The 24,825-nt window shown below is 40.7% G+C and overlaps 1 protein-coding gene across 1 annotated transcript in view; it reads left to right on the top strand.

Moving 5' to 3' along the window:
* Nucleotides 1–229: 229 nt before the first annotated feature.
* Nucleotides 230–24,825, top strand: part of ASPG (asparaginase) — a 46,495-nt gene continuing 21,899 nt past the window's right edge. The window contains exons 1-8 of the mRNA XM_086463281.1: nt 230–413; nt 6,258–6,387; nt 9,957–10,068; nt 12,550–12,675; nt 14,153–14,236; nt 15,256–15,382; nt 22,076–22,188; nt 23,565–23,750. Of these exons, the coding sequence (XP_086319407.1) occupies nt 230–413; nt 6,258–6,387; nt 9,957–10,068; nt 12,550–12,675; nt 14,153–14,236; nt 15,256–15,382; nt 22,076–22,188; nt 23,565–23,750 (1,062 nt within the window). The remainder of the gene's footprint in view (nt 414–6,257; nt 6,388–9,956; nt 10,069–12,549; nt 12,676–14,152; nt 14,237–15,255; nt 15,383–22,075; nt 22,189–23,564; nt 23,751–24,825) is intronic.

Below are 24,825 nucleotides of genomic sequence, written 5' to 3'. Positions count from 1 at the left end.
CGCCTGGATCTCACGGCCGCCCGAAGCCCTCGAGCCCCAGCCGCCGCCGCCCCTCCGGAGGCCGGGCATGGCGGCTCTCCCCGCCTCTGGGGGCCGCTCCGCGGCCCGGGCAGGCCCCACCCCGCTGCCTGCCTGCCCGGCCGGCGGGGCGGGAAGGGGCGGCCACGCAGCCGCCCTATAACTCTCCTTTCGCCGGGCGGGTGGTAGGTAGCGGTTCCTCAGGAGCGGGATGGAGGCGGCAGCGGCGGGGCAGCACCCTGCGGGGGTGCGCTCTCTGGGCAGAGCCCTGGCCGGTACCCGTCTCCAGGAGCGCCCCGGCTGCCCCCCATTCTCCGCCGGCGGCTGGAAGGCCGAGGCGCGGGTGCTGGTCATCAACACCGGCGGCACCATCGGCATGGTGCAGGACGCCAAGGGTGAGGGGGCCCCGGGGGGAGCGGGGCGGCGGAGCAGGTCTCCCCCTCAGGGCACGCTGCGGAGCCGGCCGGGTGCGGGGTAGCTGGTAGGGCGCTGGGCCGGGGGGCGCACCGCTTGGCCGGCGGGGGCTGAGGCTGCCGCCTCCTTAGCTGGTAGCTTTGCTTTGTGACCGCTCTCCCTGGCGCGGTTTGTGGTTCAGCATCCCCGGGTTTCGCCTAACTGGTACGAGCAACGCGAGAAGGGTATGTGCTTTCCTCTGAGCCTCTGTTCCCGCCAGCTGGTTATTTTCGGTAGCTTAGCCGATAGGTATCCTTCTGACAAGCGAGCCTCACAGCTAGTTAGAGCAGGTTTTGGCAAACGGCAACGTGTTTCCTGATGTAGGAGTCCTTTTTGCCCTCTGTGTACTGAAAATGAAACCGACTTCATCGTACCAGTCATGCAGTCTTTTTAGCCCCAAAATAGCCCCTGTCTCAGGCTACCTAGAGAGCATGTGCCTTGCATTCCCACTGGGAAGAGCGTGGGCTGTTGGAGTTGGTGGCCACGTCAATGATTTTCAAGTGGTGACCTGACAGACGCAGCTGATGCAAGTGTGGCAGCATACATGCTGCCAAGTGTCATAAGGAGCAAGATCAGATGCAGCATCTGTGCTCACCTGCCTCTGGGCACGCTTCTGCTGCTTTCCTACCAGCTTTTGACTTCCTTCAAGAAATCATTGAAGAGTTCTGCTTTACCTTACCATGGGAGGGTGAGGCTTGCGTGGATGAAAAGGCTAGGCATGCCAAACCCCCTCCCACCAGCTGAAAAATGTTTAAAGCCAGAACTGAACTCTCAAATGTCTCAGTATACTGGCAGTGTTTTACTTGAAAGCTTCTTAGGTGCCCACAGGTGTATGCTATGTGTTTTCAGGTGTCCCAAAATGTCAGCAGGTAGGTGCCTAAAGTCACTTAACACATCCCACTGCCCATTCTCCAGGCCCCCAGTCCAGAAGCTGGTTGAAGTGGCCCCTGAGCACCACTAGACTCTCACTCAGCAGGCACTGATCCCGAGGGATGCTAGATGTTGGCTCCCGAGCCAGCCAACGTGTCTGGGGCAAACAACAGGTTTCAGCCAGGTCTGACTTGCTGCAGGGCTATGCGTTTGAAAGAGGGTGGTGTATGGGTGGGGGGTGAGGGAAGCAGTCCAATTTTGATGAACTTCAGTATCCTTCCTGTTTCGCTTGGGAGGCAGTGGAGCATCCCAGGGCTTCCAGAGCCTCTGTCTGTCTAGGTTCAGAACTGTGGGTACTTCTGTTCCCTGCTACAGAATTTCAAGCCCCTGCCTGAAATACCATCTTGGCTGCTCATTTGTAGGATTAGAATACTCTTAATCACCTCAGAGCTTCCTAGACTAGGTTTTTTTCCAATACATATCCTTCCTGCTCAGAAGATGGTGGCTGGCTGATCCTTATTGTTGTAGGGAAGATGCTTTACGGGGGTTTTCTGCTTTGTTTTTTTATGGCTGTCATCTTTGTGTTTAATCTACCAAAGTTGTTAAAAAAAAAAAAAAAATCTGTATTTCAGATGACATGTGGTGACTTTCCTCTCTGTGTGCATTGTTTATGCTAAAATAATTTCCTACTTCTACTGTCTCAGCTTTCCAAACACCTTTTTAAAGCGAATAAATTAAAATTGCATGTCTCATTCTCTTATGAATGAACTCCATACCTCTTCTCATTTTGTATGCCTTTTTTTCCCCTTTGCTTAACAAGTGTCAATCATTAAAGCATGTGCAAACAATCTAACAGTTATGATCTGATGATGCTGACTTGCTACATCCTGGTGAGGGTTTCAACCTGCTTTTCATACGCAGATCTAGCAGCAGAGCAGCCAGAGTACCTCTTTCAGAATATTTGGCAGTCTTTAGTGTTCAGAGAGAAGCTGGTGAAAGGGCATGGGAAAGGCAGCATGCTTCAGAGGGAAAAAAAAACCTGATAGATGTTCATTTATTTTATTAGTCAATGGATAGAAAGTGCCTGTTTACAACCATACCTAAAACTACAAGTGTTTTATTGCAAGCAAGGTGAAGAGAAGTAGCTTCCTTAAGCTGCACAAAACCTTTCATAGCAGCAACTGCTCAAAGCGAAGGGATCCAGCTAGGTTTCTACCAAAGTAATTTCTGGCTAGGCTTACAAGTTTTTCTATGGCTTTTCCAGCTGATGGTTTCATTTTTAAAATCAGATAGTTCTGATAGGCCCAATGTGTTTTGCAAGGAATATGTTCCTGTGCAGAACTGCCTCTATGTACAAGACTGATACAGTCACATTCCCTGGCCTCATTATGGAGCGATTATTTATCATCATGGTATCTGATTGTAAACCTCCTGTAGGGGTTCTGCAGTTGACCTGTGTATGTATGGCAACTCCAGTGTCTCTCGGACCTGCTGGACTTCCTGCACATATACAAGTTACCTGTGCAAGAGTCATTTTCAGAGGATGGATAGTCTGTGTTTGTGTGAGCTGGGTGACAACCAGACTAGGTTGCAGACTGTCTCAATGTTCATGTTTTTGCTGTCAAGTAAGCCGTGTCAGTGCATTTTTAAAATTTCTTCCTTCTACTTCCTCCTACTTCTTTCCTCCTACAACAGCTTCTTTTGGCTTATTGGTAGCTCATTTCAGAAGAGAATCTTGCCGCACTCCTTAGTGAGGTTACTGTGATACTGATGTTTGCATCAAGCTTGTGCTTGTGCTCCTCCTGGCTGGTGCCTTCAGGAAGATCTCCTCAGGCTTGTGTGCTGGATCTCTTTCCTAGCTTTTATATGAAATATTAAGGAAAAAAACACCCAACAAATACAAGAAGAACTAAGCTAAATCCCTTAGAAAGGTTACTTGTCTTGAGGTAGAGTCTGCCTGGGTAACTTAGTTAATTGTGTGTCTTTTCTGGATATACTAGACTGCCAAAGGAGTGGCTGCTGTAGTCCAACCCTTTTTCTGTTTGAAACATATGCGCCTCACTTCCAAAAGCTCCAAGTACTACAGCTGCAGAACTGCATATTTTGGAGAACACTTTCTGCTTCTCTGCCTTTGCAAAATGTAGTTGTTACTTTTGGGATCTGGCACTGTAGATGTATGTGTCACTTGTATTGGTATTCCTATAGGTAAAAACTGGTCCATCCTTGGTATTCCTCAGCATGAAGAGTTTGTTAGGATTGGGGATGATGACTTCAGCATGCTGATGTACAGAATGCTCATTCTCCCCAATGCCAGTGGTTTCTTGGGTACAGAGCCCCACTGACACAGCTGTATCAGACTTTTTCAGCTCCCTGTTCTCTGCTGCAGCAGAGGTTATAGGATATCTTGATTGGCAAGTGGATGTAACTGTGTTATCTATAGCACCAGAGTGAAAAGCACAGTCCTTGACTGTGGATGAGACAGAACCACGCTTGTTCTCCTCGACCTCAGTTTCTTGCTTGATGTTCTACCTTTGTCCATGTGCTTTGTGATGCCAGGGTTGGCCAGCTAAGGAGGGAAAGGACAGAAGTTGATGAGTGGTATTTGGACAAGTTGCACAGCCTGCCTCTTCTCTGCAGGGGTGAAGTTGCTTCAAATACTTGGTTAACAAGCTTGGCTCACAAAAGATGTTTTTCATGCATAAAAAAGTAGAAGTGTTCTTAAAACAGTTGTGCTTGAGTTCCCCTGTGTTTGCAAAGTAGAAAATACTGCTAAATGTAGATGCATTTAGGGGACGGCATAGGTTGTAAGTGGGCCATCTTGTATACATCTGCAGAATGTCTTAAAAAAAAAAAGTTTAAGTTCAGTGCAAGCAATTGCAGAAAAATCCTGACAGATTTGTGATTAGAGGAGAGATGAGGAACTGCCATTCATAGAGAAGGGATTTAAGAATATTGATGTACATCAGCTCTCTGGTTCCTGAGGCAAATACAAAAAATAAACAGTCTAATCCGTTGTCAGTATTCAGAGCAAGATGAGCCTTGGACAAACAGAAGAAAAATCAGAAAACACCCAGAAAATACTTGAAACTGGGCTGCATTTCAGAGCCAAGATGACTCTATGCCCAAGCACATCAGAAGTGGCCATTTGTGACTAAGCTAGGAACATCCTTGGTAGGAAAAGCAGGGATTATGGCTGAATGAGTGAAACATCCAAAGCTTGAAAGCATGTTAAGTATATTTTGTAAAACAAAGTATTCCGGCAGGAATCCAAAGCTACTTAAATGCTGGTGCTGTTGTGTGAGAAAGTTGGCTATGAAGAGGCCTGCTACTTCATTTCAGGCAAGCCAGGAGGGAGATTAGGGAGTTCTTAAGGACTTTTCTGTCAGTTTGGAAAGTAAATGGAAAAAGATAGAAATACTATTGAAAATACTGTCTGTGTTTTGGAGTATTTTAAATAAACTTTGCTGTTTGAAGGTGAAACAATAAAAAGAATACCGATGCTAACTTGGATGAGAGTTGTGTTTAAACAAACAGAAGATCTAGGAAGTAGGAGAGAATTACCTGGCCACGAATTAGGAATAACTAGAACTAGCAAAAGTAGAGTAATGAGGTTTGAGAGTTCGTTTGCCATCTGAACAGATGGTATAAAACACATTCACTGAGATTAAACTAAACTATAAAGTAATGCCAGTAGAGTCTTGAAGTCCAGAAGGAAGTACCTCTGATAGCAGCTCCTTGAATGAAAAATGTCTCAAAGTCAGACTTAAGAAAACCAGGGTGGCTTCTGACTCCGCGCTGGGACTGTTGCTGTCCTTCCTGAAACGGTACTGGGAGATGAGTTGCAAGTTAGATTCGCAAATGAACTCAGATCTACGATACTGAGGGCTGTAACATCAAAAATGTAGGTGCCTTCCTTTCTAACAAAGAATGGCACGTGGATTCCCTTTGAAATACGTGGTTGCAACCAGGACACCTGCAGATCCAACACACACTAAATGCACTTAGGCTGGTTTAAGCCCTGTCTGTTTCAGGGCCCCTGCCACAGAGAGAAAGACAACATCATGGGTGGGGAGAGGGTGAACAGAGCTTAAGATGCATCCATGCTCTTGACGTTTTCTGTTCAGCAGCATATGCAGGTTCTCTACCTCTTGTCAATTGAGATGATCAGTCCTAAACCTGCTAGTGGAAAGCACCTATTCAAGAGTGATTGGAGCACTTAGTTAAGACTTTTCTGGGAAGCTGAGTTTCCTTTATCTTGGTATATATGTACAGATCTTTGTCTAAATCTATCAATGCTCAGTACCTTCTGTGGGGTTTATTTTAGCTTTCTCTTTCATTTACTTTTTTTATTTTCTATGGAAATGCTATTGCTATTGACAGTGAGACATAACATGCAGCTTTCCAACGTAGTCACACTAGTAGCTTGCTGTTTGTGCCAATACTGCTGTAGGCAAAGCAGCTTAGGTAAAAATACCACAACTTTATAGTACAAAATAATGCTTGGTGTTTTCGAAGTCTTCTGCCACTAGGTAGAGAATAGCTATAGCAAATATAAGACAGAATGATAGCTTTTTGCTACAGTTGCAAAAATTGGCTTCCTGCCCCTGCTGCTGATTGGTATTCACACATGTGCAACAAAAATAGGTAAAGCATAACTATTTGATATGGAGGAGATTTGTAACACTATTTCACTTAAATAAAGGATTTATTTATTTCAAGACAAGAAAGAATAACTGCACAGGGATTTATTGGTTATATTTGGTTTTCATGTTCTTAAGCTGGCAATAGACTGTTTAAATTTAATTTAGAAGGATGGGCAAACAGCTCTGTAACTTGACTTCTTTCCTCCTTACTGTATTACTTGCTTCCTTCCATCCCTGCTCCTTTACTTACTTCCTTTATTCTTTATTTTTAAGGACTTGCTCCTGAGGCCAATAAATTAGTAAGTAGCTTGAAAATGATGCCGATGCTGCATGATGAGGCATATGCCCAGGAAACAAAACTGAACAACTGCCATGAATTTCCAGATAACACATTGGTGCTCCCGTAAGTACACTTTTCCTTGGGGAGAGGGAGGGTTAGGAAGTATCTTGTTAATTTTCAGATGATTACATCTCCAAACATGTAATGTGAAGAATCCATTATGAGATTAGCAAAAATGGTTGTATTGACTTAAAAGGAAAAAGTCTACTGTGTCTGGCACAATGGAAAAATGTCTGTTTTGATATATTTGCAATGAAGTGTCTTACCACTGCTTGAAAAACAACTTTTAAATTAGGCAACAAGTAACCATTCTGGGCAGCTTGGTCCTACATTTTTTTCTTGTTTTGGATATTAATTGGCTACTGTGTAAACGTACAAGTATTTTTATAGAAACTAAGAAAACTGTATATACAGCTCTGTGAATCATCTTCAGCATATGTCTGAAAAAGTAGCATCTAATTAATGCATTTGTGAATAGGCCTCATGCTTTCATTTTGCACGCCTTCTGTTTTTTAAAAACTAAAAGCTGATTGTCTTTCCCAAATTTATGCAACATTATGATAATAAGTGGTGAGCTTATAATTAATCTGCATTGCTTCTTAACTGTTGGGCAGTGATTAATAAGCTTATAGGTTTTATTTAGAGGGCAGTATGCTAATCTGAGATATTCCCCAGCTGTGATGAATGACCATATCCCTGTAAACATGTTAACTTTGCACAAAGGATGATTTTATCCAGCCATTGAAAAATAAACGGGACTGTAGCTGTTTTGCTGTATGAGTAAAAATGGATATTCTTTAATCTTTAAGGAGAAAATCAGGACATGCAAAGAAAATGTAAGGTTTATTGATTTCTTTCTATTTTGTATTGAGGTTTCTGTAAAGCTTTTAAAAGTAACCACTTAAAAGGCTGATGGCAGGAAAAGGGGTAAAGGGAAGAGAAATGGACTCCTGGTGGAGTAGTATTGATGTGAACATACAGTTTGTTAAACACAGTGGTTATGCTAAGAAAAATGAAGCTCTGTTACGATACTGTGCTTGTAACTGGATAAATTTTTAAATACTTTAAGGGATTTGAAATACAACAAAACTACACTAATATACCCATCTAAGCCCTGAAAATACTTCTCCTGGCACATCTTTTCCATGAAGAACAGAAAAGGTTAAAACAATCATTGATATCAAAACCTGAGGTTTAAAAAACAGTCTTGTCTTGTTTTTCTGACACTGCTGAGTGCTCTTTCTGGAGGCTGGTCATGGCAATTTGCCACTTTCTCTTTTGTGCTAGCAGAGTGATATTTTAACTAGGCAGTTGGGAAATATTGTGAGTTTCTGAGGGGAGAAAATAGGAGGTTTTTGTGAACTTTGTATATCTGTGTGATAACTTTGATGTAAGAGGAATGATACGATCTCTTTTTAGAGAGAGGCATCAAAAATTGTAGACTAGGCTGGTCTCTTTTATCGGTATGTCGTGTTTTATTTAAACAGCATGTCCTCAGAGGAGCTTTCTTTTTACAGATTTTCAACTGACTTCCAAAGTTACCTTTAGCACGTGTAAATGTGATATCCAACAAGGCAGTTTTTAGTAAGAAGCCTAACTGTTTAGGTGCAGTATGTCAGTCGGTTGTGAATGAAAACTGCACGTTGTTTAAATGCTCCCTCTGCTGTATGCAACTGGCTTACAGACCTCATACGGGGAGTGGGTTTACAGACTTTATTAGCTGATGCATTGATAATTGATTCTTTGGTTTTGCATATTTTGTATTGCTATAAATATATACAAGTGAGCAAGCGGGAACAAAACACTATTGTGAATGCTGAGGGAAGGTAGTCAATTTTTCTGTGCTCCAAGTACCTTGTTTCAGGAGCTCTTACACATCCATGCAGTATCCTGGTATTTTCTGTAGCCTTTGACTGTCTTCCAGTGTAAATGTTGAAGTATCTGTCGCAGTTACAGGTGACAGGGAACTTTCTCTCATGTTCACTCAGTGGAAACTCATTGAGAGTGCTCTGAAGATGGTCCCGTAAAATATGCTCTGGATGGCTCTGCCTGGAAGAACGAGTAGGAAGGGCAGAGGTGGCCTGTTAGCAGTTCTTTGTAAGCTGCTTGTTGGCCACTGCATTGCTAAATAGGAACATATTCCAACTAATGTAAAAATGGGTGAAAATGGTGGATATTCTGTCCTCTTCAGAGCTTCAAAAAGGTAGCAGAAAATAGTAGTAGTAGTTCTTCTATTACCCCAAACCTGAACTGCCAAGTTTAATTTGTGTAATTGACTTTATTCTGAGAGGTTAGAAAGTTAATGTGGAGAAATGAGTGTGTTTTGTGGGGTAACATGCTCTGTGTGCAGTCCATTTGCCTGGCAAATGAAACGTCTTTGAAGAGCCAAGTTTCTTGATAGGCAGGTGGAGAAAGGGAGTCCTGTGGTCCTTGGAGGCAGGGAGAGCAGACAGCATGCTTAGAGCTAGGACAATCCTACTGTGATTCTGTAGCCATCATAGCCTTTGGCATCTCCCCTCCAAATTTTGGATCATGTACTTTTGTAAGATGTTTGAGAGTCTAGACACTTCTTAATCTTTGGTCTCCATCTGCTGGGCTACACACTGCATGATGTTTGAAAGTGTTACATACCTGTGGGGCTGAGGATCTTTATCATACTGCTTGACTGTTAGCTTTTGGGTTGGTTTGTTTTGGGTTTTTTTCCCTTGCTCAGTTGCTTTGTCTTGTTTTTATTGCACTTGGAGCAATCTTTTTCCCAGCTGTCAAGGTTGCATTTGTTCAGTGGCCAAAAATTGATCACCAGTGAGTTGTTTATAGTCTGGAGGCCTCTGTTTCCAACCTGAGCAAGTATTTTAAGACCTGTGTTGTTATCACATGCTTAAACCTCATATCATGAGAGACAGCTGGTACCATATAGCAAACTTTCATAACAAGGTGACAACAGGCCTAATAGGCTGAGACTGGGGTTTTACAAAGTTTACAAAGTTAGCCTACTACTAGCAAAGGCAATAGTTTACTTGAAGATCTTAAGTAACCAGGAGTTGTTTTTTGTCTGAAATCTGAAGTCAGAGAGACAGAGAAGAGTGGATCTTCTAAAGGCCACAAAAATTAAGCACAGTCATAAGACTCTTAAGGTACCCTATAAATAGATACTCTTTCCTGACACAAAGGGTATCTATTTATATTTATCACAGGATCAAAAAGTTGTTGCAACTCTTCTGTTGACCACCTATAAACCTTGGGAACTTTATAGATTCTTTTCAATAGCTTATGAAGCATTTTTAAATCTTAAGACTTTGTATCGACTTCTGTTAGAACTCAGTTCCAATCTTAAATGAAGTAAGTCTGCGTTCTTTTCTGTCTTTAGTTTTGCCAGCCACTCTCCGCTTCCCAAATTACATTTATTATTAACTTAAACTTGGGGATTTGTGCTTTAAACCATGTCAAGCTATGAACTTGTAAACTTGGAACTTAATGTTCCAAATTTAAGGCCTTTTTTTTTTTTTTTTTTGCCGTAGGCTTGGGAGATGAGGAGGAAAAGGGTGAAAACTACTGATTTAGAGAAAAAATTAGAAGTGATGAGCTGATATTAGCTCTAAGAATTTTTTTTTTCCAATTCTCTTTATTCATAGTGTCTCTAAGCAAAACAAAAGAATTTTTTACACAATCCTGGAGCTCTCACCGCTGCTTGATTCTTCCAACATGACGCCAGATGACTGGGCCAAAATTGCAAAGAAACTTGAGGTACTATGGTGTGGGATAAGAATTCGTTTGTTGCTTAAACAAAACCAGCAGTATCTCTAGTATACTTAGCAAGATAAACCAATACGGTAGTGCTATACATATATATTTGTTTGTTTAAAATGTAAATGTTATGTTAACTTTGCAAGTAACTAAGCAAGGTACAAGTACTGTGCTTGCAAGGCTTGCTGAATGTTTTTTTTTCTTCTGAAAATATTGCAAACTCATTAAAGTTATATAGTTCTTCCAATGCTAAGCCATGTTGTAATTCTGTACAAGAAAATAAATAGGAAAATTGCAGCTATGATGGAATAAGGTATGTAATACGTAGGTTGATATGTTCTAAAACGTTGACTTAAATTCATTGACCAAAAATGTTGAATAAAATTCTTAAGTGTAGGTGAATTAACTGAAGGTTGCCTAGTTACACGTCATTTGAGTGTTCAAATAGCTTAATAGCTGGCTATTGATGTAGAAGATAATTTCATGTCTTTGTGCCTTTCTTGCTCTGGACACAGGTGGACTTGACTAGCTTTGGCTTTGCAGCCAGCAGAAAAAAATGTGGTCATGGTTAGCTTTCCCACACTGGGAAATGTTTAAAGCCATAGATATTTCTGCATATATAGATAAATTCATTACATCCCTCTCTTGCTTAAAATAGCAGTATTCTCTGCTCCTGTCCCTGTGTCTGAATTTAGCTGTCTCCTTTTAAGAAAGGAAAAATGTGAAGCATTTCAAATACTTCACACCAGGAATTCATACATAGCTGTTAGAAATAAATAACTGTGGGCCTAGTAAGATATTGCTCTTCTACTCCTGCTTGTTCTGTGATAGTGGGCTTTATAGTGTAAATTTCCTTCTTTGACAGAGCTGTAGCAATGCATGCGAACAGTATAATAATGCAGGGAATGATGCTGAAGATTCAGGTAACAGTCTTGCATCTTTAGGTTCTCTAAAACTGAAACCACCAAACTAGGGATGATGCTCCTCCTATCAAATGCGTCTTGCCAGGGCAGAGAAGAGACGGAGCTGGTGTATAGGTGGAGAGCCTCTAGGATGGAGCAGGGGTGCAGCTGGGAGAAGCCCAGGGCCAAGAGTAGAAGGTGGCAATCCCATGCTGAACAGTAGAGAATTTACCCTTCTTCCTTAATGGCATATTATTTTATTACAAAAAAAAAGTGTTTCTTTCCTGTACACAGAATGCAGCTTCTCTGTATATGCAATATCCAGTACATGTAATCCAAGTGAAAAGTGCTGAGGACACACATACACACACAAAAAACAACCTTTCTTCAGCTGTCTGGCTTAGGTATATACACTGCCACTTTGTGTTCATCTTGGACACGGACTTGGCACAGATGTAACGTGCTGATGACCTTTCAGACTGAAACATTCTAAGATGTTTAAGTGGGATATCTCCTTAATTGCCAGGCTGATCTTTTATGTTATGAAGCTTAAACCAAGCTATGTTCTCTTGCATCTAGTAAGGTTCATAAGGCTGAAAACATTCGTGAGTGTACATGAGTTAGAGAGGACAAGTGGCTATTTCTGTGTGTGCCTACTGTAGCATAAGAAGTAAAATTAAAAAGAAATCTCGTTTAATTCTATGGCACCCCACCCCCCCCCCCCGGGAACTTCATATATCTGCTTCGACTTCTGTGTAATCTTTTCCATCACTACAATGTTTACTATGTTTACTCTTAAAACAGAGGAATCACTTCCTTTTTCCTCCAAAAGCCAGCAGATGACTTTATTCCAACAGGATGAGCTGTGTGATTCATGGCTTTGCGTTGAAACAAGTCCTGTGTGGAATTGAATGTAGATTAATGTTGTTCTAAAATTTCTTTTTGCATCTGTACGTGTCGGATAGTCGAAGGGACTTCTCAAAAACCAGGAAGTGCATGTACATTAACGAACAACAAGAAACCTCTTCACCTCTTTGCTGCAGGTCACGTACCGCTAGAGAAAGGGTGACTTTTCAACAGAAGAGGGCACTCTGACACTGGCAATTTGCCTTTCTGCTACCAGGATGAAATGGACTATTTTTTCTATATGTTATGATAGCCTTGGTTTGCCTAATCTGTTCCTGTAAGTGGTGTAATCCCTAAAGTAAAAGCAGCAACAGGAAATCAGACTATACGACTAATTTGCATATGTTAACATTCCTGTTTAAAGCCATTGCTAAGCTTTTCTTAATTAGCAGTCCTCTGGTTTAAAAATGCTGCATTAATATGTATACATAGAAGAATCTCTTTGACTGTTCCATAATTAGAATGACTGGCTTTATCGCTTAGTGTCCTATTAACCCTTAATTGTATTTAAACTGAAAACAGGATAACTTTAAGAGGAATTATGTGTGTAGTACCCTTTAAAGTATTATGCTGTTACTTGCATCAGTGAAAGGAATGCAATATGTACCTCACTTGCTGATGCCAGCATATCAGCATTGCTCTAACAATGTGAAAACTGTCTCTCCGTCTCCAGGAGCACTATGAAAAGTACGATGGTTTTGTGATCCTTCACGGTACTGATACCATGGCCTATACAGCTTCAGCCTTATCCTTCATGTGTGAGAACCTGGGTAAAACTGTTGTTCTGACAGGATCTCAGGTAATGGACTTAATTTGAAGTCAGATGCCTCATTTTTGGTTTTTATATGCAAAGCTAGACAGTATCCTGATTATCACTATATGGTTTAGTATTTCAGGGCAGGCCTCTGGCCAGGGTGAATGGTCACAGTGCTGGTAGAAATTAGTGAGAATTGACAGACTCACCAGCTGAGGATCTGCCCCATAATTTTGTCATTAATGACTTTACAACTCTGTACCAAATCAGACCAGTAGTTCATTATGGCTGAGGCCAGATGCTTCAGAGAAAGATATAAAAGCCTGTCATTGGCTATTGTGTATTAATCGGTTTATACGAGAAGCATCTTTCCAGCCTCAGGTGGCTGCTGGTTGTTAGCTGTCTCTTTTTTTTTTTTTTTTTTTTTTTTCTTTTAAAGCCCTGGAGCTTATTACTTTTTACTTCATCAGTTGTTATCCCATCTTATGTTACTCATTGTTGCATTCTTTATCTTTTTTTTAGTAATCTCTAAGCATTAGATGCATTTTTTTATCATTTCTGTTCCACAAAGCTTCTATCATGGTCTGTTTCTTTTCCTCTAAAGACTAAATCCATTAATTTTCATTCTCTTAGCTGGAGATCATCCTTTTGCATATTGTCTGAGGGGGAGGGGTTGTCTTACTAGAATAGCTTGCTTGAGTGTAAAATACAGCTCTAATCACAAAGGAGAGATGAAACATCACACTGTAAAATTCCCCTCCCCCATCTCATAACTTCCCTTTCACATGTGGTCTATTTGAAGTCAAAATACAGAAGTCGAGGAAGCAGTAGGCTCCCACTTACTGTCTTGATGTGGGGCAGTTTAGTTGTGATACTTCATGTTCAAGGTTTTACTTTCTTTTTGGCTTTATTGCTTGGAGGTCTGCCTGACACATGATCTAGCAATGGAGCATGTGATTTTTTTGTTTTTATTGCTGAGAGGAGCTCTGACTCTCTTTTAATAAAGAGGCAATCTGAAAAGGCATGGAAGTCGTCACTCAGCAGACCAAATTTCTGTTTTTAATCTTGTCCTTTTCTGTCGGTAATAACCTGCTGGTTCAGTTTTTCTATGCTATGAGGAAAGATGGTGCAAGAGAGCTGTTGTGAAGCCTGTAGTGGCAGTTCTGTATGATCGGGACTGTTGCTTCTTCTCTGTACAATCACTTCTCCCATGCTCAGTCACTTAACTGTGCTTGCTTTCTAGTTTTTATGTTTTTCCTGAGTCACTCTTTTAACGGCTTAGTCACTCTAGAATCATCTCTGTATTAGCTTTTAAGCGCTTAAATTATAAAAGTCTGTCAAGCACAGAGGGAAATCCTACCATCTGCTGCAGTCTAAAATAGTTTGGATGAAGAAGGAAACTGTCATAAATCATTGTAACATAAATTATTCATGTATTTGTGTTGCATAAGTTGGACTTTTTTTTCCTGCTGTGTGGGCTTCATGTAAGGGACGGGGTATAATTTCAGTCTCTGCTCTTCAGGTGCCCATATACGAGTTGCAGAATGACGGCCGAGCCAACCTTTTGGGGGCACTGCTGTTCGCTGGGCAGTTCGTGATTCCTGAGGTCTGTTTGCCTGTGAAGACCATCTCAGAAGCTGCTTTTTTTCCCCTCTAGCCAGGACACATACTTACCTACTCAAAATATCCGGTAGGCAGTAGGGAATTGCACTTAAGCAGGAAGATAAATAGATTCTGCTGAGGTGGCAGGTGCTTGCGTGGCAAAGCACATGCTATTTCCTCAGGAATCCTACCCCATTTTGCCCGTATACAATCTATAAAGACTGGAAATCAGAGGTTCCCTTGCAAATATGTGGGATCTGAAACTCTTGTCAGTTGTTTTTAACTGAAAATTACTTTGAAGTTCTAAAGTTGCTCTATAAGTGGTAGGAATGTCTTTTAGCTGTAGTCCCTGAAGACGAGAGTGTCAAGTGTGACATACCTAATGGACATGGAAGTACCTCCATGGTCTCAGCACCCTGACTTTAAAGATGTTGGTGCTGTGCAGCCCAAAAATCAGAGAAAACTGATCACTTCTGCCATGCTTCCAGAGCCAGTTCTTGTAAGACAACAGCAATAGCTGACTGGCCAAGATCTTCATAACTAATAACATCTTTGAGGTATCTCTTTTCCTTCAAATTCCAATTGACAAACTTTAAGGGACTTGAAGGAACCTAATTCTTTATGTGGGGTAACCCTCTTGAAAGTTATCCTGATGTTCACCAGGCCTTTTAAGGTTTTGGACTCTGAATTTAGATATAACTGATGACCTTACTAAAAAGTCCACACTGTTTCTTTCCTCCGTCTCTGAAGTGGACTTGGGCAAATTTGCTGTCTCCTAGACTATGCCTTATGAGAGGATTATGAAACTAGCTAGCTCTTAACTTTTGTTCTTAAATTCGTAAACCAATGCGTGACAGATGTGCCAACTCTTTTTGAAAAGCTAAGAGTTGTAAACATCTACTAGCCTCGAAGTTGCTTTAAAGATTTAGAAAACATTTTATAAAGGACGGACTACAGTATTTATCTACTGAATCTTTTAATTACTGGCTTATTCATAGACCTGTTTCTTTACTTGTCTTGCAGGTGTGCCTGTATTTTTATAATAAACTGTACAGGGGAAATAGGGTGACTAAAGTGGATGCTGGGAGTTTCAATGCCTTTTCCTCACCTAACCTGCCTCCACTTGCAAATGCTGAGGTTGATATTACAAGTAAGCAACATCATCTCTTAAGCCTTGTAATTTATGCCACATGCAATAGAACTCTAGCTGAAATGAATCTGTGCCTATGTAGTTGAAATGCTGTTTTTAAACTCAAATATCTTTGAAAGCCCTGCAGGTTGACTCCACTTTATCTGCTCTGAAACTGTTTAAATATTAGTAAGACTGAGAATTTGTGACTCAACTGCATTTATCTATTGAATATAGATGTGGGCTAGACTGATTTTGACTAAAGATCCAGACTAACCAGAGGGAATGTTGCCCCTGTGTCAGGAAAATGCTTGCTCTGAAGATAAAAATGAGGGAGTGAGGACTGAAAGAACAAAGAGTTTAATCTCATTAATGACCATACTGGGTTCTGAAATCAGGCAAAAGAGTCATTGCAGAGTACTTGCAGCTTCAACAGATTCTCTGATGCATGTCATTGTGTAAGGTGTTTTACTGGATATTTAGGACGTGTCTAAACTGCAAGCACACTGAAAACAGCAGACCTAGAACATGCGATGTGTGAAGTTTTTTTTTTTTTTATCAAACTTACTCAGGCTCCCTATAGTTTCTGTGTGTCTGTGTTTGAAGGAGGGGAAAAACTACATGAAGATTTCAGTACCCATTTGCAAAGTCATTAACACATTGATGTCTGTTCTAAGATAAATGGCACCCTTTCTTTGGAGAGAGGAGAAGAGACACACATTTGGAATCTAGCCAAATGAGGAGTTGCCAAAAAACATACTAAAGGACAGTTTAAAAAAATATAACTTGTTGTGCAAGCTGCTTTTGGATAGGCTAGATATATTAAAGAGGAGTAGAACTGGTGACAATCTCCATTATTTCAAAAAAAGAGGAATAGAAGGAAATTCCTGAAATCTCTTGCTAGGTGCCATTAGTGGCAGTAGGAAATCTAGCCCTGTGCTGTGCATTTCTGCCAGCATTGCCATTCTGAATAGTTTCTACTACTAGACAGAGACATTCTGCAATTTGGGAAAACAGACTTATCCCTTCCACCTAATGAGTGGGAGTTACTTAACAAAGTTTCAGGATCAAAGGGTTGTGTTTGTAGCAGCCAGATACAAACTGAAAAAGCCTGTGAAATACTGTAGTGGTCCGTAAGACATCTCTCAGCTAGAGGGTCTGCCGCTGTTGTAGTACTGTGCTGTGTCAAATATGGCATATCTGAAAACAGAAATGCTGTCAGTTGATTGTTGCGGTAAATTGGGGAGAATCTTCTTTCTTGGGTTTTTATGAACTGTATCAAATAGGGTATAAATAAATTCAGTTTATTGACTGATCAGTAATGAAATCAAGCTGCAAATTGCATGCTATTTCTTTCTTGGATTTGAATGAACTGTTTTGTGATTCCTTGTCTATAGCAGAAAAATGAGAAAGTTATTAAATACTTCCCTTGGCTGATATTGGGTCCCATTACCTTTTCAGTAGGATGCCCATTGAGATCAGTGGGGATTTCTGATTTAAAAACTGATTGTGTGATAGGCTCTATTTTTATTTGTTTCAGTTGATTACCCAGTTAGGGTGGCATCATTTATCCAAGATGACGGTGTCAGTATTGAAGGATTGTTTCATTTTGAAAAAACATAGTTTGTAGTATGGACGATCTACTAGTGCTGCTTTATTTTGTCCGAAGTAATTGTTTGAAACTGCTATCTCCCTTGAGTTTGCTTGTACAATCTTTGTACGAAGCTTTCATGGAGACAAGGGACCACTTGCACTTCTAAAAACAAACCAAACAAATCTAGAATCTTTTACCTTTTTTTTTTTTTTTTTTTCCAAATGACTTTGTATGATAAGTCTTAATCCTCCTATAGACAGGGCTCTCTGTAGACAAGGCTCACCCTGCTTTGGCATTACGGAGAGCAGCCTGAGGATGCCAGGAGGGGTGGGCCATGTGCAGAAAGTCTTCCTCGGGCTTCTCTGTTCTAACAAAGCTGGGAATGAAAATTCCAAAGAAACAGAGGGGGAGAGGTGACAGGATGGAGGGAGTGGGGAGTGTAATGGGATCGTGGATCGGTACACAGGAATGAGGGGAGGACGTGCTATTCAAGGCTAGGCATACCATATAAAAGCAATGATCTACCTCAGAGCCAGAGAGGAGAGGGAGAAGCTTAGTCCTCTTCCCTTCTCTGCCCTAGCTGCAGCTGTCTTATTTTTTGATAGCCATTTTTCACCCTGTTCCCTCCAGGTGAAGCTCCCAGTGGATTTCTGATCTCATCAACTGGCCATGTTCTCAGCCAGATCCTTAAATATGTTAGCAACACCTAAGAGTCTTGTTATCCAGTTTTAAGCAAGTGTCAGCTGTGTTATCCAGACAAGCAAGTGTGTCAGCTTCCTCAAGACTTTAAATTTAGCACAAGAAACTCCTGGAAGAAGTAAAAAATTCTAGGCCATTCCTGAGATGAAACCCAGTGCCAATGGGAAATAATTTTGCAGCAGATTCAGAAGTCTCTGTATGAAATGGATGATACAGAAATAACAAAAAATATTTCTAAAATCTTAAAGCTTATCAAATAAAAGACCTTGCCTTATTTCTCCCATATTTTGGAAATGGGGGAGACAAGGAGGACTATTTCACTTGAAATGTGTAAAGAGTCTCAGTATATTTCATAACTGATTCCTCTGTTCTCAGTTGTCCTAATGAAGCAAATATGAAACTTGCTTTGTTACCATGGCTGGACTTTCTTCATCACACATGCATGTAACTTCTGGGAGTGGTGCACATGTACAGGACCATAGAATGAAAAACATAACTTGTATAGGGGATGAACAGAGCCCATGTGACTGTGCATGTAGACGTGGTGCAGCAGGAGCAGAAGGTTAGAAGGCCCTTTTGGGCCTTTGTCTACTCACCAGTGTCATTAGAGAGAAGCTATTCGTCCCTGGCCAAGTCTGTGTCTTGGTTGGCTGTTCTGGCTATTTATAGTAAAAAGCCTAAGTCATTTATGTGTTAAGGCAAATGCCAGCTCTCTTCGCTGAAGTGCTTTTGGTTTCCCCCCCTCCCTTTAAGTAGGCATGTTGATTCTTGCAACACCACCATTCAATTTATATATTCATTTCAAAAGGTGTGTGTTGATTGTTTTATAACAAACTGCCAAAAAAGGGGGTCTATGTTTGTTTGCCTCCTTCAGGAATTTGCGCCCATAGGTTGGCCTGTGGTCCCCACCCCTTGGCTGCTGCTGTGAATTGTAATGAATGCCGGGGCAGCTTATATAATGGTAGGGCTCGCCCGTAGCCCTGCAGAGAAGGATGAGAAGAAAGCATTGCTGTTTGTCTGGAGCTCTGCAATCACGAAAAGCTGTATTTCTTGTTTGATTTCATAACTCGGAGTTCAGTCACCACTCCTAAGGGAGGTGTCGCTCTTAGTTGCTGCGCTCTCATTCTGAGTTGAAACATGCATTGTGGCATAGGCCCTGCTTAACAACAGAGGGGGGTTTGCTGCTTTCTAGACTGTGTAGAGCTGCTTCTCTTTTTTTTTTTTTTTGATGTTATTTTTAAGTCAGGTTGATGTTTTTTCTACACTACCGCTGTCACCGTAGTTCTCTGTGTGTGAGAATAAAGCTGAGTAAGATAAGGATGTATTTTTGAGCTGTAATTATCAAAATTGTAGTGTTTGGTAGGGAGGGGGAGATTGGAAATAGAGTAGTGTTTATGTGATGGTTTCGTATGGAAGAATAAACAAAAGGCCTTAATATCTTGAATGCAGTCTCCTTGAATAATGCAATCTTTTATATCCCAGGCCATTTTGGATACAGTATATAAATAGCCATGACTTCTTTATTTTATGTACATTGCTTTATAAACTTTCTTTCTGGTGTGCAACACCCATAGCTAGCTTACATTTGTTCCTCAGCTTTGTATCCATATTTACATAAAGCAGTACACCATATCAGTTAAACTCTTTACAAGCACAGGCCATCCAAGTCAGAACAGGTTACTATTTTCTGTGTTGTGCCAAAGCTGAATATCCCCAATTAGTCACTCTTATCCATAGGATAAAAAACTGTTATGAACACCAATATATAAGCTTTTTGTACTTCGCTTGCTTGTATAGGAGTTTCTTACTTAAGAACCGTTAGTGATTCCTAAGATTTTTTGGGGGGGGTAATTTTTTTTTAATTTCACAAAAAGAAGATTGCTGTGTCATATGACTATAGGCTGCAAGACAGCTGGTTTATTCAGTACAATGAAGATGCTTGAACTTAGCTATGTGATGTAAATATTCTTCTTTTTGGGGCATGTAATCTTTGAGATGAAGGATGCAAAGGGTGTGTTCTAAATTCCGCCCCACGTGGCACTCTGCCTCACACAGTTCTGCATAAATCTGAGGTGAAATTGGGCATTTATGTATAGTTGTCTTTGGCTCTTGCATCGCCACTTGCCTTTTAGACTCATTTGTCTAAGGGAAAACTGTCATCTGTGGAGTCTGCAGTACCAAGCACATTATGTAGGCTGTAGAGGTTCATGACCAAGAGAACGTTAACTCAGGGACAATCTTTAGTTCTTTCTTTTTTTAATATAGTTTGGAATTACATCACTGTACTATGTCTGCATGCATTACATTTATCTTGAAGATATGTTATTTGGTAGAGCGTACTCCAAGAGTACAGGTATAGGCCTGGTATAACTCTGACTTCTGAACCTATCCTCTGATCTCTCTCCTTGGTCTTCTACTTTTGGCAGTATCTTAGTGATCCATGCCAAGGCAGGTTTCCTCAGTTCATTCTTCAAGTTCATTACAGGCAGTAGGGATGCTAATAGTTGCCAAACCTAGTAGTATGTATTTGTGAAGTTTTGGCAGGGACTCATGGAGGATAAAGGAAAGAAAACTTTGATACGATTTTATTGCCATCCCTTCTTATAGAGGAGGCTACTTTTAAAGAAATAATCTGTATCTTAGAAGGCTGAAAGGACTGGATTTATTACTAAACACTGCTGCTTCTTAAAGCACAGTGCTTATGAATGAACATGATTAGCCAGGCATATGAACCTCATGCAAACCAGATGCACGGCTTTCTGTGCTCACCCATGTACCTCTTGCAGGTCTCTTAACTCTTAACATGGAAAGCTCATGTAGGCCTTTGAGATCTACTTGGATAACTACTGAATCCAACCAGGTGGTTTCAGAACCGTACTGGCCAGCTTAGCACAAAGAAGAAAACTGTAGAAATGGTCTGTATTTTTATTCTCCCATTCCCAAGGCCTTGGGAATCCATGTGCTGAAGTGTAGCTGGTTGGACAAATGTGATGACAAGCCAACTGCTTGTGACCTGTTTAATGATGTATGGTATTTTTTTAGAAAGAACATACAGAGGCTCTAGTTGCTGACAGGGCACCATGGCAGGAAGGGGAAGTTTGTAAAGTCTTGTAGGTGTCTGCTATTTTCTGTCCTGACTTAATGGATTGTATAGTTTTTAGTATCTGTGGTTATGGGGCAGTAGAATAGGCTTTGATGGAGGCTTTTAAATGCACTCTGAATTTTTTTGCAAATGGCTGTCTGCTGATTGCCAGAGATTGCAACAGTAATTGGTGTGAGTAACTCTGTGTGGCTGAGAGCAAGTCAGTATTATGAATGCAGATCTTCTATCTGTCTTGCTGCTTGGGAGTTTCTCCAAAATCTAAAAAGCTTAAACCATGATGGGGAAACAGGTAGCTCTATGGCATGGTCTGCTTTCATTGAAGCGTGATGCTCTGAGCTGTTTGTTAAACCTCTTCCACTGAATTGTAGGAGCCATCAGTGCTACCAATGCTGTGCTCCTACATTGAAGTAGTAAAATTTCAAAATCAATAATGCATGACTAGGCTTCTAATAATGCAACACAAACAAACTATTCGTTAAACAGCTGGCTTCTGGCTCTAAATGTATAATCAGAGTTAATTGAATCCTTGCTATTTTACTTAATTGTTAGTAACTACTTAATAAACTGTGGAGGTGATTAGCAGCAACAGTAACTGCGTTTGTCATCTCTTATGTCTGGGAAGATGAAGGTCTGTTTTCTAAACATGGTATCAGGCCGACTGTATAACAATGAAGTTCAGGTCAGTGCGTGACAAGTAAATATCTCACCTATGCTAGACCTGCACGACGCTCTGGTTGAGGCTTTCTGAGCACTCTGGTCTGGGAGACTTGGCACCAACAGGACATGTTCAACATTGCGAACACATTAGACCTAGTACTTGGATGCTTTTCTCAGCTATCAGACTTCTCTTCAAAAGAGTTGTAGTAGAGGTGTGTTGATAGATCATCCTGTTCACTAGTGGTCATTGAACTAAAATATCTATTTTGGAAGGCTTTGCTATAAAATGCTGTTAAACTGAAGCAAGCGTATGTGTTAAATATTTCCTTGAAGGGACCAACTTAGAAATATTGATGAGTAATGCTGATGTATCTCAGAATCTAGACTATTTTGGAATTAAAGCTAAAATATGACACAGTTGAGCCTGACCTGGATGTGGCCTTGAAGACATGTTTTCTGGCACCTAATAAATAAGGTGTGTTAGATAGCTGTTATGGTTCCTGTCTTATATGGGCCTTCGTTTCTTCTTTTCAAAAATACTTTGTCTTTCATGAATCCCCTACACAAACACTTCTAAAGACTATGTCCTAAGTATGAAGTGCTACAGTGTACTTAATATTGTGTCTTAATATTAAATTTAAAAGGCCATTTCTTTTAACAGTAAACTGGGAAACAGTGTGGAGAGCCAATACCAAAAAGAAATTTCGAGCTCACACCAATATGAACAGAAATGTTGGACTTCTGAGAATCTTCCCAGGAATCACTGCTGCTGCTGTAAGTGTCACCACTTCACTTTGGAAGTGGGTGAAGTGATGCACAAATACTTGATTAGTTAGCTGAAGTAGGGGATCTGCATTGTTTGTAGCAGTGATTGGGGTTTTGGAGGGAAGTGAAAGGATCAGTCTTCCGATACATCGTTTTTTTTGAATATCAGAGCATTCAAAGGCTATTTTCATATGCAACAAACTATTAATAAAAGCTTTTCTAATATCTTTTGTCTAAACCACCTGGGCTTTGAAACTTAAAATTAATTTCTTATCAGGGCTCATAAATAGGTCACAGTGTGCTTTTCTAGACAGATGCAGGCTGCAGTGACCATGGAAATGCTCTCTTGCTGCATATTGAAGGTTATTAACAAATACCTTGTCGCAGAATACACAATGTGGTGGGTGGAGGGGAACGTGACTATTTCTGCAACTCGTGCTTCTTTTTGAAGGTTCATTTTGTCATACACTGATGGTTAACATGACCTTCAGCATTCACACCGAGCTGAAAATGAGAAGTGGGATTTTTTTGCCTTTAGAAATTATTTTGCAGAACTGTGGGTTTGGGTAGATTTGTCTTTAAATTTTTTGTCTAATACTAGTTCCGTTAAATTGACAGGTCTTTTGTGGCTGTTGCCATCTTAAATTGAATCCAGTAGTTTAAGCAGCACTCCTCAATTATATTACCATTTTTTAGGTGAATATGAACAGATGGAAAGGCAGAGGGGTGGTATATTTGCAATAAAACTCCAACTGCATAGTTAGCCTCATGGGGGCTTACAGGGTATTGCGTTTAGCATATGTGATCAGCAAGGAAACATCTAGGTGGTTTAAAATACATCTTTCTAGGAAGAGAACTTTGCTACGCATTCTCTTACAGCAAGATGCAAGAGCCACCTGATTAACAACTGGCCCAGAATGTATTAGTGCGCTTTTTCCCCCCCCCCCCTCTGCCTTGAGTTAAACGAATTGGGGTTTGAGTTAAACTCCAGGCTTCATTAGAATGTTATTTCCTGAAAGGTGAGATACACTCTCTCTTAGGCAGACATTTATTAACAAAACTCTTTGCTAAAGTAACAAACCTGGGCAGGGGTAGGTATTCAAATCTCAATTAATAATTCTACATTTATTTCATAAGTGTAAATCTAGCTTTTTCTGCCATGGTGCAACAGTATAGCCTGTTTGTTTTTTTTTTTTTTTTTTTGGCCTATTCTACAGTCCCACTTATTGCAAATGGAGAGCACAGAAGGGCATAAGAACTTATGATTATAAGGCATGACAGCCTATAAGACTAACAGGAATAGATAATTTTTAAAAACTCTGTTCCATACATGAAAAATCTTAATGTGATCTTTTGTCTCTCTTCCTGTCTTGTTTTTTAAACAGGTAAAAGCGTTTCTTCAGCCTCCAATTGAGGGCATTGTACTTGAAACTTATGGAAGTGGCAATGCCCCAAACAACAGAGAAGACTTGCTGGAAGAACTGAAGAAAGCAGCTGAACGAAAAGTAGTGATTCTAAACTGTACCCAGTGCTTACGAGGGTCTGTTAAAACGGTCTATGCAACAGGACAGGTAAGAGTTGTGCAACGATTTCAGACTCTACTACTGTGTGAAAGAAACATCCCACTGATAGAACTTGATTATATACTTCTAGTAGTCCCAGTAGGTAAAACCAGACTTAATGGTTTGGTAAAGATGTTGCTCATGAAATAACTATATCTGAAAAATCTTAAGCTGGAAGCATTTAAATATGTATCTGCAAACAAGATCCTGTTACTCCAGGTCTGAATAGTCAAAACAGTCAGCTCAAATCCCAAATTAGTGATTGCTTGCTCCAGTCGTGTGCAGCACTCCAGGATACCTTGCATTAGATTGTTAGTAGTTCTCCCAAAGGGATTCCACTGATATAGAAGCTAGCTTAGGGGTCAGATGATCAAATAAAGAAGTATTTGATAGGCTAGCAGTTACTTAGCCTCAATGTAAGAACATCAAGAAAGCCTGCAAATCCAAGCAATATTCCAAATCCTAGTTTTTATTTGACTGGAAGTACAACCAAATTCAATGAGAGATTGAATTCTGTAAGTGTCTGTCTTGCGGAATGGAAATCAGTTGTGTTTAAGCCATGAAGGCTGGCTTAAAGCAGGCTTTGTGTAGATACTGTTAATATTTGGGGCATTTTATAGTGAGTTTCTCAATTGTGTATTAAGACATGACATCACTGGGACTAATAAGAGCTCAAAGCCATATAAGAGTGTGTGTTGTATGTGGTAGTGTGAGGGAAGCTGGTTTAACTGGCCTTTACAAAAAGGCTAGCCATTAAACAGCCAAGAAGCACTGCCAGAGAGTGACTCATCCCTCTGTTTTAGACACCTGGTTTTGTTGGGAGCAACCACCTGTCTGGCAGAGCCAGCCTCTTCATTGGCTATAAGGCAAACCTAGATACTCTAATCTGGTGCTGAAACCTGCCTCTTTTAACATTGATTTTGACACAGCTTTAGATTATATTTGCTTTGAGAACACATAGTCCGTTTTGAGGAGAAAGAAAGGGAGATGGTAAGAGTTTCTTTCTACCTCTTCAGTATCCAAACTCAGTATTTTCTGATTTGGGCAGTCATTTAGGTATTGGTAAAACTTTTGCATAACTTAA

Source organism: Leptosomus discolor, chromosome 3 (assembly GCF_034619465.1).
Source record: "Leptosomus discolor isolate bLepDis1 chromosome 3, bLepDis1.hap2, whole genome shotgun sequence".
NCBI lineage: Eukaryota > Metazoa > Chordata > Aves > Leptosomiformes > Leptosomidae > Leptosomus > Leptosomus discolor.
This window is presented reverse-complemented; position numbering and strand designations above follow the sequence as displayed.